This window comes from Phalacrocorax carbo, chromosome 1 (assembly GCF_963921805.1).
Source record: "Phalacrocorax carbo chromosome 1, bPhaCar2.1, whole genome shotgun sequence".
Taxonomy (NCBI): Eukaryota; Metazoa; Chordata; class Aves; order Suliformes; family Phalacrocoracidae; genus Phalacrocorax; species Phalacrocorax carbo.
The window spans coordinates 101216778-101229135 of record NC_087513.1 but is presented as its reverse complement, the minus strand read 5'-3'; the positions used below and the strand labels follow the sequence as shown (position 1 = coordinate 101229135).

At 39.1% G+C, this 12358-nt stretch overlaps 1 protein-coding gene across 6 annotated transcripts in view; it reads left to right on the top strand.

Moving 5' to 3' along the window:
- POU2F1 (POU class 2 homeobox 1) overlaps window positions 1-12358 on the top strand; it is a 120985-nt gene that overhangs the window by 67212 nt on the left and 41415 nt on the right. For 3 of the 6 annotated variants that reach the window (XM_064469031.1, XM_064469022.1, XM_064469041.1), the window contains exons 3-6: window positions 4339-4439; window positions 7378-7431; window positions 8970-9089; window positions 10811-10990. In XM_064469031.1, the coding sequence (XP_064325101.1) occupies window positions 4339-4439; window positions 7378-7431; window positions 8970-9089; window positions 10811-10990 (455 nt within the window). The remainder of the gene's footprint in view (window positions 1-4338; window positions 4440-7377; window positions 7432-8969; window positions 9090-10810; window positions 10991-12358) is intronic. The other 3 variants (XM_064469052.1, XM_064469060.1, XM_064469069.1) reach the window with 3 other exon arrangements.

Here is a 12358-nt window from a genome sequence, read left to right as displayed (position 1 = left end):
TTTTGTGCTAACTGGTCTCCCCTTTTAAGCATCTGAAAGAGCAATCCATATTTCAGATGAATTAACAACAACGAAAGTCTGAGTACAAGAGTTGTTGGATCGCTGTTTTTACAAGAACATGAATTGATCAACTCATCGTCAGTATCGCAGAATTACACAAATCTTTTCCAACCTTCAGCTGTGGGTGGGCAGTCTACCTAGTATCTATTGGAAAAAAGAGAAGTAAAAAGTGTGACTTACAGTAAACAGATAGCCCTTTTGTTTTCCTTTTTATAGGTTGCAGCATAAATTTTTCCAAAACAACTCAACCTTTTTCGTTTGTTTAATGCATATTCTTTTTTAAAAGCTATGTGAATGCAGTACTTTGAAAGCCAAGGTTATAATGTCTATGGAAGCTGTAGCATTATGACATGCATTGACGTAGCAGCAAAATAATTAGAGAGTCTATAGGAGAGTGGGAGAGAGACAACAAAATATTCTTTAACTGCTAAAATTCTGGGCAAATATAATTGCTAAACTTCTTATCACTAATATGGAAAAGGAATCAGCAGTTTCTGAGTATTGGGGATATCTCTCTCTCAGCGCACGCACAGAGAGAGAGAGAGATATGGGGAAATGTACTGTTGGTGCTGCAAGTTTGTCTCCCAGAGAAGAGTTCTTGTTTTCCTTCCTTCCCTGAGTCCTTTCTTGCACCTTACTCTGATCTCCCCAGACTTGTAGTTCCTCGCTCCTCTTCCTTTCTTACGCAGTTTGTAAACAGAGACTAAAGTCTGATGATGATTGTCTCGGATTTTGAGAGTATGTTCTTCTCCCGACTGCAGGTGCAATGTTACCTTGGCTCCATTTTGTTATGCCTTTACTCTCTGCAGGTACAATTCCAAGACAGCATAAACTAATCGATGTTCAGGGTGTCCTGGTACTTAGTGTCCTGTTCCTTTCCCTGCAGTGGCACTGAGTGAGGTAGTTCAAAGATTTGATTTGGCTGAAATTTAATTGCACTTAATGTTAGTCTTCATCCAGACCAACTCAGCAAAGTAGCTAACCACATGGCTGAATTTATGCCAGAATTTGAACGTGCTTTAAGTTGTGTTGGACTTGGGCTGTCAGGGTGAAATTTCATCCTACAGCTTGATTTAGTCTTTACAACTTGTTGGGGGTGGGGGAGGCTCATTTCCCTACTGCCACGTCTCTGACCTCCTCTACTTTGCATTATCTGCTGCTTGTTGGGCCCTAAAGTTAGTTAATTAATCTCACATAAGTGGCAGAAAACTGACTTGGCCAAAAGAAAAAGGAAACAGTTCACATGAATAGTTTTCTACTCGGTTAGAAAGGTGAATTGCCTTACTCCTTTGTCAATGAACTACCAGAAAGGGCGGGACAGGGACAATGTAGTGGAACCAAGAAGAAAGGGGAGATGAAGAGTTCCCACTCCTGGTTTTTTTTTTTTTTGGTGTTGGTGAGCTGTTAAATCACATGTAACAATTATGGGAGCTGAGATAGACAGAAAAGACATAAATATGTGGGATTATTAAAATCACAATACTTGCTATTACATCTGCCATGTCTATTAATCACTGTGGGGTTCTGCATTTAACTACTACCATGAGCAGAAGTGGCGTTCTGGTCCTTTCATGTACATATAATGTGCTGACCTTCTGCTCCTGACAGCTCCATTTTCCAGTCTCCTTATCAGATTTCTTGGATTCCACAGGAGTGGTGTCACATCCTTATGAGCACCTGAAGAGCAAGGCCTCTCATATGCTGGACTCAAAGTTAATTTTTCCTGCTGTTCTTCAAAAGACGTAGGCATCCTGTGATAAATGCAAGCAACCTGGGTAGCATTCCTTCCAAAACTAAGGCTGCACCTGAAGGGGAAGGGACACTGTACTTCCAAATACCAAAGAAAGCTTAAGATGCAAACAGAGTGAACAGGTGTGGTTTGGGGTTTTTTGCTCCAAGTTCGGTTTTGGGAGGCACGGGGAGCGGGAGTTGGAGTCCTTCATGGTTGAGTTTAAAGGAAATGTTTTCTCTCAGTACCTGTCTAAACATGTCCCATGTTTCTCCATGGGACCCACGGAGATTTTAAGCTCAGTCTTGGAACTTGCTTTGTTCAAAACTATCAACCCTCAAACTTCCATATTAAGAGTCAGCAGAAGTGCTAACCGGAGAATTTCTTCTTCACGCACACACACCCACCCACACACAAACACCCCAGAGCTCTTTTAATACGGTACCATGATTTGAGGCTCTTTTTGGAAAACGGTTAACTAGAACAGCTCCACTGATTTATTTAAGACGAGCCCCAGCTAGTCTCCTCAGAAATGGGTAACTTTTTTTGACCCCCTGCAAGTGTCCAGCTGGAATAAGGAGTATTTGCCTTACAGCAGGTTTTCATATCTATTTCTTTTTTTTTTCCTACTTGGGGGTCCCTGACCACAAGTTGAAAACTGATTCAAAGCATCTGTTTAAATGAGCAGGTGGTAGATGGTTTCCTCTGAATTACAGTAACTGTTTGTCAGGAATTATTTTTATATATTTACCCAATCATCTTCCCACTCCCTTTGGCCTTCTGTATTGAGAAAATTCTGAAGTTTACTAGAAAGAATGAAAATAGATGAGATTCGTCTAGCTCTTTCCAGCAGACCTTCTTATGTACCTTTGGAGAAATGCAACCGAGTTGCATTCATTCAGGATCAATTCAGACCAGCGATAGTCTTTCCATTCACTTTGGATTGGAATTTTAGACTCATTAAGCAAAATAATTTTATGTAGTTTAAAATTTGAATATTTTTAATGTGCCAGTGGATCTTTGGCTGCACATATGTCTCTTAAGTCTGTAAGCTCTGGCCTACAGCATAGATTTAAAAACTTGAGAGTTTTTAATTCTAGAGAATTGAGACCAACTCTTCCCCTACAGCACCTCCACCAAAGATGCATCAAAGGGCCACCTTTAGATGTACCTTACATGGGTGCTAGACAGCTTGATTATCTACATTGTATCTGTATTTAATTGAACAAAGACTCCATATTTGGAAATCTTACCTGTGTACATTGTTTGTAGGTCAAAATAGCAATGCTAAATATTGAATAGTGTATTTTACTAATCAAGTTTTATACCTGCTTGGTTTTGCAGATGTTTCTAAGGAATAGCAAACCCCTCTTGTTGTTTAACAACTGCAACTTTCTTTTGCTTAGTAGATAACCTAAATTTTAATTCTGAAAAACATAGATGATGGAAGGAATCTTGAAGTAGGAGTTAGTTGAACACCTGTCCATAGGCACTGAACAAGATCTGTTTGGCATGAAGAGTAAACATACAAGTCTAAAGCTGGTTTTACTTCATTTCAGTCATGCAACTTTTAAGATGGCATCATCTGTTCTAGAAATTCCACACAGCCTGATATACTCAGAATGTCCCTTTTTTTGTTAGCCACTGTAGGTAGTCATACCCAACATACAAAAGCAGTTGTTGATAATCCCTGATGTTGATTTTTATCATCTCCCCACAGATGATTCTTGAAAGTTTGTAGTTGTAGTTCCTCTTCGCAAAAGAGAATTCTGTGGTAGGTTTGGTTTTTTCATTTTTGTTTGGTTTTTTGGATTTTTTTGTTTGTTTGTTTTCCTTTTCTTCTCACAACTGGATTATTTGGGGATAGTTTGGGGTTTTTTTCTGTCTTCCAACCTGTTTAGGAAGAAGACAACAAAGATGTAGGAAAATAGTTGGGTTTTAGTTATATGGAAGTGGGTGAGAGAAAAGCAAGCCCAGGCAGTTATCTTACATAAGGAGAGCTCTGTGCAAGTATTAATGGAAATATGGAGGTATCTTTTATCAAAAGAGTAGAACTGTAGCTCATAACTGCTCTGTATATTCGGTACTTCAATTTTTGTCAAGTATTATTTTACCTGTCTTTAACGAAAGGTGACTTTATATGAACCTTGTTCTTGCCACTTTCTGAACTTGAAGATAGTCTTCAGCTGTTGGATAGAGAGTGCATGGAGGATGGAAACACAGTGTAGCCTTAGCAGCATGCACTCATCTGTTTCTCAAGCCATGGTAGAGAATGGTGGGGTAATAGCGTACATAGGGTAGGTAAGATTATAGAAGGTAAAAAAAGTATGATACTGATTTTGTTCAGCTAACAGATGCTATATTACCGAAGTCTGGAAGCGACATAGCTTCCCCACCCCCTGCTTCAATAAAACACTTCAGTTCTTCTTGCTCTCAGAGTATTTTTCTGCTACATAGTATGAAAGAATAGCAGGAGATTTAGGAATATAGTTCTTATTCCATTTCATAAAAGTAATAACTAATAGTTCTTAATATCTCTCTTTCTCCAGGCACGCAAACAAATGGCCTGGACTTTCAAAAGCAGCCTGTGCCTGTCGGAGGAGCAATCTCTACAGCCCAGGCCCAGGCCTTCCTTGGGCACCTTCATCAGGTAAGAGAAGACCCATTTCAAAGTAGGGGAGACTCAGGCAGGTTGGAATGTAGCCGATGTTGTATGTTCTGCGTGCTCTTTTTCTGTGTATGGTGGGTAGTCAGGTAAAGGAGCGTATGGGTAGACCACGTGGGAAAAAGTTCTTATTGAGGCACTCACTTCATTGCATTAAGCTGCAGAACACATCAAGATAGGGCAAGACCTATTTGGGGGAACCGAAAAGCCCCCCTTTTGGGGACTTGAGAATGCCTAAAGTATTTATATATATATATATATACACACACACACACACACACACACACACACACCCCTTAATGGAGACACCAAATCAAAAGGCATGGTAAAATTTCATCTTTTTTGTAAAGGATTGTATTGGCCCAACAGCTGCCAAGGTTCTGAAACTGTCACTACCTAGTTAAGAAACCAGAAGTGGTGCTGAATGGTAGTAAATGCTATGCTTCAATCTTTTGAGCTCTTACACATTAACTAGAAATATAAAGTGATTGTACTTACTAAGCATATATGGTTCAGGTTGAGTTTTTTGGTGTTTGGGTTTTGTTGTATTTTTAAAAAGTTATTCCAAGGACCTGTTTGTCAGATGATATTCAGGCTTCTGCTATGGTCCCTCTGTTCTGCTGCTGCTGTGTTTAGGGAATCAAAGCTGAACTTCAGATGTAGGCTGAAGCAAAATGGGACATCCGTAGGTGAAGAGAAGTATAAGGGGCATTTTTTGTAGGTTTTTTTCTATCTGTTCGCACTTGATGTATGAAAACAAATGTCCTAATTTCTTTCCCTTCTTCAGCATCAAGTTTAAACTTTAAAATACTATACCTAATTGGCTGACCTTGAATGTTTGAGGTCTGAGGTTGCACAGTTATTGTGGTATAATTGACGTACTGAAGCTTTTATGCCCTCTTTTAAGAGCTCTGAACTGCCATTTTATTGTATGGAACATTCCACACGTCACATTATTACCATTTTCCTATTAGATCGGGCTATATAGGACCCAGGGAGTGCTAGCGTTTGAATTTGCTGAACCAATAGGCTGTTGCAGGCTGCCTTTATGTGGAGAGAAGCTGACTAGTTTTCATGGGTTATCAGTATGCATGTAATACGGAGACAGATACAGCTGTTCTGCAGAATTTTGTGTGTTTTATCCATCGTCTTGTTACTTAGATTGATCTAGGACAGTAATTGTATTTAGCACAGTGCTTTATCTTGCTTTGGAAATGTATTTATTTGAACAGTTGTCAGGATCTTTATAACTTCATGTTTGATAAAGCATGATTAATTTCTTGAAACTCCAGTTCAAAGGAAAATCTCCGCTATTCTTTTACACACCTGCAGGTGTGTGGGAATCTATTGTCAAACTGTCCTCTTCTAGCATGGCTGCTGTTAGTGGGCTGTTATTCAGTGTTAACACACAGTGCTGTCATCCAGACTAATAAAAAATATTAGCTTGTAGGCAACATTCAGGAACAGTTTTAATTTCTGGTTAGAAAATGTTTGTTGCATGGTGGAAGGGGTGTCCAAATTGCATTCAAAGAGATTTTCAGGAATCCGCTGGCTGTACCTGAGTCACGTACATTTGTAGTCTTCTGTGTGGTTTTTTAATTATTATGTAACTTTGAAAGTATTATTTTTCAGTATATTTTTTGGATGGCAGGCTGTTACTGTTTATATTAATCTCTGCTGTTAATTCAAGTTAAAAGCTCAGATTACATCAGCTGTCTCAAACTACACTTTGTGATGAGGAAGAGCTTTTCTGGTAGTGTTTGCTTATGGAGCATGCGTACTAAGTCTAGTACCTTCATCTAGAGTGGTAGGAAATATTTCCAAGGTGACTGTTAAGGGTTGCCTGTTCAAATATTCAGTTATTAATTTAATGTACTGCAATTTAAATTAAAACTCTCCTTCCTGTGCTTGCAGATATGTGGACTCTCTTGTGATGTATATTATGTGGGGACATCTTTTTATAGAGGCAAGAGTGCTACATTTTGCTTTGCTTTATTTTATCCCTATGTGTTGCCTAGTTTTCAAATGAGCAGTGGTTTTCAAACATGGCCAGAGATGGAATTCACTACAGCCTGTAACTCTGACCTTTGAAAGGTGTTGGTAATTAATTACATAGCATTCCTTTTTTATAGTAGGAGTGGTGCTAGAAATATGGCAAGACTGATTAAAATCATCTTCAGTAAAAGAAAATTTAGCCTTTGCTATACAGAGAAAATCCTTATTAGAGATCAAATAACACTCTTAAAAATCTCACTTTCTGAAGCATCGGTTTTTCTTCACTGCTAACCCACAAGAACTTCTTTGGACCTGTTAATCACAAACACTGAATTCCAGTTTTGAGTATACCTGAATCAATACAGCCTTTGTAAAGTGTCTCCAGTCCTCTGTATTGAGATCTTCTTTTCAGTGCATGAAGACTGCAAATACTTGAATGGGGTGATTTGTAGAAAAGGGTTTATGCTGTGGGTTTTGTGCTACGCAGGTGATCGCTCCTCTGTTGTATAAGGAAGCGGGTGGATACAGTGTACCTATTTGGGCTAGGATCCAGTCTGAAATATTAGAAGGATGATGAGTAGAGCTTAACGCCCTTCCCTGAAGCCTGGGTGGTTTGAATAGGAATAGGAATAGTTAGCCTGTCCACCCCAAAATGCTCTGTTTCAACTCAATTTTATGATAATATCTAGATCCCTAGGCAGAAGTACGTTCAGCAAGAGGTGGACAAATAACACTGTGGAAGAGCCTTACAGATTTTTTTTCAACCTGGAGCACAACCCCTACTTTGCTGATTCAGGTGTTAGAGGGGTGTGCATTGTTCTTGGGACAGTTCTTGTTGGGGTGTGGGTGGGGAGGTTGTTCTTTTTTACGTTGTTAAAGTATTTGGGATTCCACATTATTTCATTTCCATTTTTGCACTGTGTTGTAGGCCCAGCTCGCTGGAACAAGTTTACAAGCTGCTGCTCAGTCCTTAAATGTACAGGTAAAGACAGTTTCTTTCTGCTGCTCATCCTTCTCTCATTCCAAACAGCCTTTATGGTCCCACTAGAGATAGTTTTTAACCTATGATTTGTTACTCTGGTTTTTTTCATTCTGACTGGTCTTGCAAGGGATAGGTGTGAAGGAATAATAGCTTTACAACTGTAAATCAGGTTCAGGATCATAAGCCTTCAGAAACTGGCAAGTATTACGTTGCAATTTGTCCTTACTTCTGGTAGCTGAATATAGGAGTATAATGTAACATTAACTCTGTGATGTGGCTAGTAAAGATAGCTTGTGTAAATAACACATAGTGATTTCAAAATAAGTCAGAGTAATTGTTGTTTAATTATGTATGTGAAACAACAAAGCTTTCAAACTTTTTTATGATGCTGAACACTTCAGTGTATCATTTAACGTGCCACTTCCTCTCAGTACTCTATTAAGGGGAAAGGGATGCAGTTTTATTGAAAACTGGTTTCAGTATTGCTTGTTATTAAAGAATGTAGGTAGTCCATTACATGAAATGCAATAGAATGTGGACCCACTTATACATAATAACAATTTGGAAAGAAGAGGTGGTATAGTGACCTTCCTTTCTAAGAGGAAGGAGGCAGAAAATTGCCTTGGTTGCCATGGTAAACTTCCATCCCTGAGAGAGATGTTGGCAAACAGGCTGTATCTCCAGTGCAGAATGTTTACAGTCCTGTGCTGTAATTATCGCTCAATGACTGGCAGAATTAATCAGAGCCTTTATGTTAATTAGCCTGCTCTGCAGTCCCCAAAACAGGTGGTGGAAAATATGCAAATCTATGCAGAATTTTAATGTTCTGCATAACCAGTTTTAATTATCATAAAACTCTCTCCCCCTCTTCATGCACTTGCATTTCCTCTCTCGTCTTCACAATTTCTTCTGTTTAAAAGATTTAAAAACCCCAAAACCACACACAAAAAAATTTGAACCCCCCATTCTTCTAAAATAAAGACACATTCAATAATTAAATGCTAAACTTTGATTATTTAAAAGCACTGTACATGTTATATATTTTGCTGTAGGTAGATAAATCTGTGAGGTTTTCTCAAACCAGTTGCTTATAAGCCAACAGTATGATGCCTTAGTGGTGCAGGATGCAGATACAGAAAATGGAAACACAATCTCCTTTCCCTTGTTCCATTGTTCGGGATTTTAGGCAATGAATAATTTTAACAGCCTTTTCTTTCTTTATGGTGAAAGGTAGTGTCAGATTCAGTTGCATTGTGTAAAATGAAATAAGACCTGAAAATAATGTCAAAGAGTTACAAAAGACCTGAGAGTCTTTTTGTTTTGTTTAAACTGCATTACCTACAGACATGTTTGAGCAATCTTAGCTGAGATGGTGGGCACATAGAGCCATTGCTTAAACACACTCTTAAAATAAACCCAAGGGCTTTTTGTATGCAGATGAAAGATTTTTATTGTGCAGTGTTGAGATAGCAGTGTTATACATTAACATCTGTTTTACACTATAAAGAGTTGTGTTGGTTTTTTTTTTTTTTGACTAGTCTAAATCTAATGAAGAATCTGGGGACTCTCAGCAGCCAAGCCAGCCTTCCCAGCAGCCTTCAGTGCAGGCGGCCATACCCCAGACCCAGCTCATGCTGGCCGGAGGACAGATCACTGGGGTAAGATTTACCCAAGTACACTGCAGTAAGCCTCCTGTCTGGCAAATTATGGCAGTATCCATGGCAGTCCCTGTAGAACTGTCAGTGAAGGCTATTTTAATTTTCTTTAACATATGAAGAAACTTGAGTGAAAGAGGGGACATAAAATATCATGCTATAAAAAAGCAGACTTCAGTCGTTGGGTGTTATTGCAAAGTATTTGCTTCCAAAAAAAAAAAAAAATTTACTTCTCTCTGTTCTCAGTATCAGTATGAAATTAAAACTTGGTGTGTGTGCAAATAAGCAAGTCATGGATGTCATAAAGGGGAATTTTCTTTTTTTTTGCAATACTAAAAGGAGGCATGGGAGCATGAGACTAAATCTTATCAGATAGCTGGGTGAAGAACAAAAATTCTGTGAACTGCTGACACGAATTCATCATCTTCTCAAATGCATTTATTTTTAAGTAACTATATCAGTGCTTGCCTTAAGCCTATTCAGCCCTTCTGTTTTAACTAGCAATTTAGAGTTTTTTAATTGCAAGGCTTTGGGAGTAACTATGGAATAACTGTTGTTTTAGGATTACTGGTGTTTCTGGATTGTTGTAAATGCTTTCAGTCCTTTAAAAAAAGAGCAAGTTTTTTGAAAGGGCTGGTTTCCTTGAAGAGTTTGCTTCCACGTAATCAGCTTTGAAATGTTAAGAGTTTGCATGTTAATAAGGAATTTAGGGCAGTTACTCCAAGAATGTATTTATGATTTGAAGTCGTAAGTTAGATCATCTCTACACTTGAATGAAATGGTGTCTTGATTTCCTGTTCAGTTGTTAAATCTTCTTGTATGCTACTGTGTATAAACACATTAATGGTAGTGGTTAATTACATTTGAAAGTTTTAAGAGTGAGGCTGTTTAACATGTTATTAAAACCCAGCATATTTTATTATTTTTCTCATTCTCAGAAATATTGGTTTGTTTTAATTTATGATTGTCTGCAGTTGTGGTTAAACATTCAAAACTCCAGGCCTATGCAGATATGGATTGTAGTAAATATGGGCATCAAGATTCATTTACATGTAAAGGAGAGACTGCTGCCACCTGTTTCACAGAGATAATTCGTGTTTGGGAAAGGGAAGGGATGTAAACTTGCCAACTCTATTCTATTAAAAAAAAAAAAAGCAGATGGGGAGACTTGGAGAGAAACAAATGGAGCTCATGTTCTTTACTTATATCTTAGGGCATAATGGAAATGATGGAATATGGCAGGGATTCATGCTAATGTGAAGCAGCTGGGGCGTTATCAGTTTGTTCAGTAGCCATAGCCAGCATTCCTACTTCTCATTCATCTGGCTAATCACTTGCTGTTCTGCTGGGTGTAAATTTCCTTTCAAATCCTGGCAGTACTGATTCTTTTCTTTTGCTTGCTACTTAATTACCTTTCTCCTTAACCTCCTGGTAGAGTTCTGAAGAAAACTTAAGAGTAAAGTTTAGGTTCTGTAGGTTCCAGTAAGTGCAAATGTTTGCGTTCTTGGTTTGGTTTGTCAGGTCTGTGGTAGGTTGGTTCCTACGTGGTGTTGAGTAGCTAGCTGTCTTACTTAAGGCCAGAGTCACTGGCTAGTTAATGGCTGAACTGCAGTAGTAGTTCTAGGAATGTCTGGTTAATACAACTAGTAATGAGCTAGCTGATGACTTTGTAGCTGAAGTGGCTCTTTCCATTATTAATGGCTGTATTTTCTAATTATTTATAGCTCACGTTGACGCCAGCCCAGCAACAGTTATTGCTACAACAGGCGCAGGCACAGTTGCTGGCGGCTGCAGTGCAGCATTCAGCCAGTCAGCAGCACAGCGCTGCTGGTGCCACCATCTCGGCCTCTGCTGCAACGCCGATGACGCAGATCCCTCTATCTCAGCCAATACAGATTGCACAGGTGAGCCTTGAGGCTTGAGAGGGTGGAAAATAAAGAGGTTTTACTAAATGCATCATTCAAATAATATTTTTATTCCTTATTCAGTGAGTTTCTAGAGTCCTTGATTGAGTACTGTTAGTCTTTCTTCATGCATTCTTTGCTGATGAGGTTGAAGTTGTTAGTTTTAGCAAAGAGTGTGTACGAGTGGCTCATCAGTTCCACTGGGCTTCTGAGTTTGTTCCAGAATCTGACCAGATGCTGTATTTTCTGAATTTTCCTCCTTGTAGTTAGCTTAAGAAAGGAGAAAATGGGGTATAGAAAGACGCCTGTAGAAATGACACTTGTTGAGACCTGTATGGATGGGAAGGGGTACCTATGTATCACAAAGGATGCTTGTTAGATCCTAACAGCAAAATGACAGAGCTGAAGAAAGGCAGTTTGACGTGACACATTTGTGTGCTACTTTGGCTTGGTGCTTAATGCCCAGAGTTCAGTGACAAAGAATGGGCACTCTTGTGTATCTAGAGAAGGACTTGCCAGAATGACTCTGGTGTCAGAATATGTCCAGTTTTTTATGGTCTGCTGCTAAAGACCTGTTAATTCTGAAGAACTGCTTGCCAAGGAAGTTCTGCTTTTACTAGGAGCAACAAAGATCCTCCTGGGTCTTCCAGGATTGGCTTAATTCAGTGTGGAGAATGCAGTGCTACTGACTCTACGCTTAGCGTATGCAGTGTGGAAACTCTTTGGACTTCTGGACAAGGGTAACTGAATGTACAGCATTGAATACTACCTGTAAGTGATTGTGTTGCTGACGCTGAGGTCCATCTTTCTATAGATCAAGGTTCTCATTAAGTATTATTTCAGTGTGATTGGTCCAGCTGTGCAAAGTTTATTGGATATGTAATCTCCAAAGTTGCCACTTCTTACAGTGAACAGGCTCTTTAAAACTGTCTGATGCTTTCTATCCAGACTATTTTCACTTGCATTCAACTGGGATGAAGTGTCTAAAAAGTGAACATGGGGGCTGATTAAGTAAAAAGAATGGAAATATTGCAGTTACCTGTGAAGTCCATCGGTGAAGTGTGCTTTTCCTTTATTGTGCTAGCCCACTAGCTCAATAACAGCCTGGTTGTGCTATCAGTTTTTTATTAGCTGAAGTAGCAAACTTCTGTGGTGTTGGTCTAAAAGTTCTGACCTCTTTGGCTGTCCTTACAGAGGCCAGAGTGATGCCATCCGACATTTAAAAGGCCAGTGCTGATGTTGCCCACTGAGCCTCTTGGTGCACTGTGAAGAATCATGTGACCACATATTAATACTGCTTTTAGCAAAGGATCCCTCTTTGCTGTCCTGTTCTGGAGATGACTCAAGGTTGTAGCATTCAAGGAGACC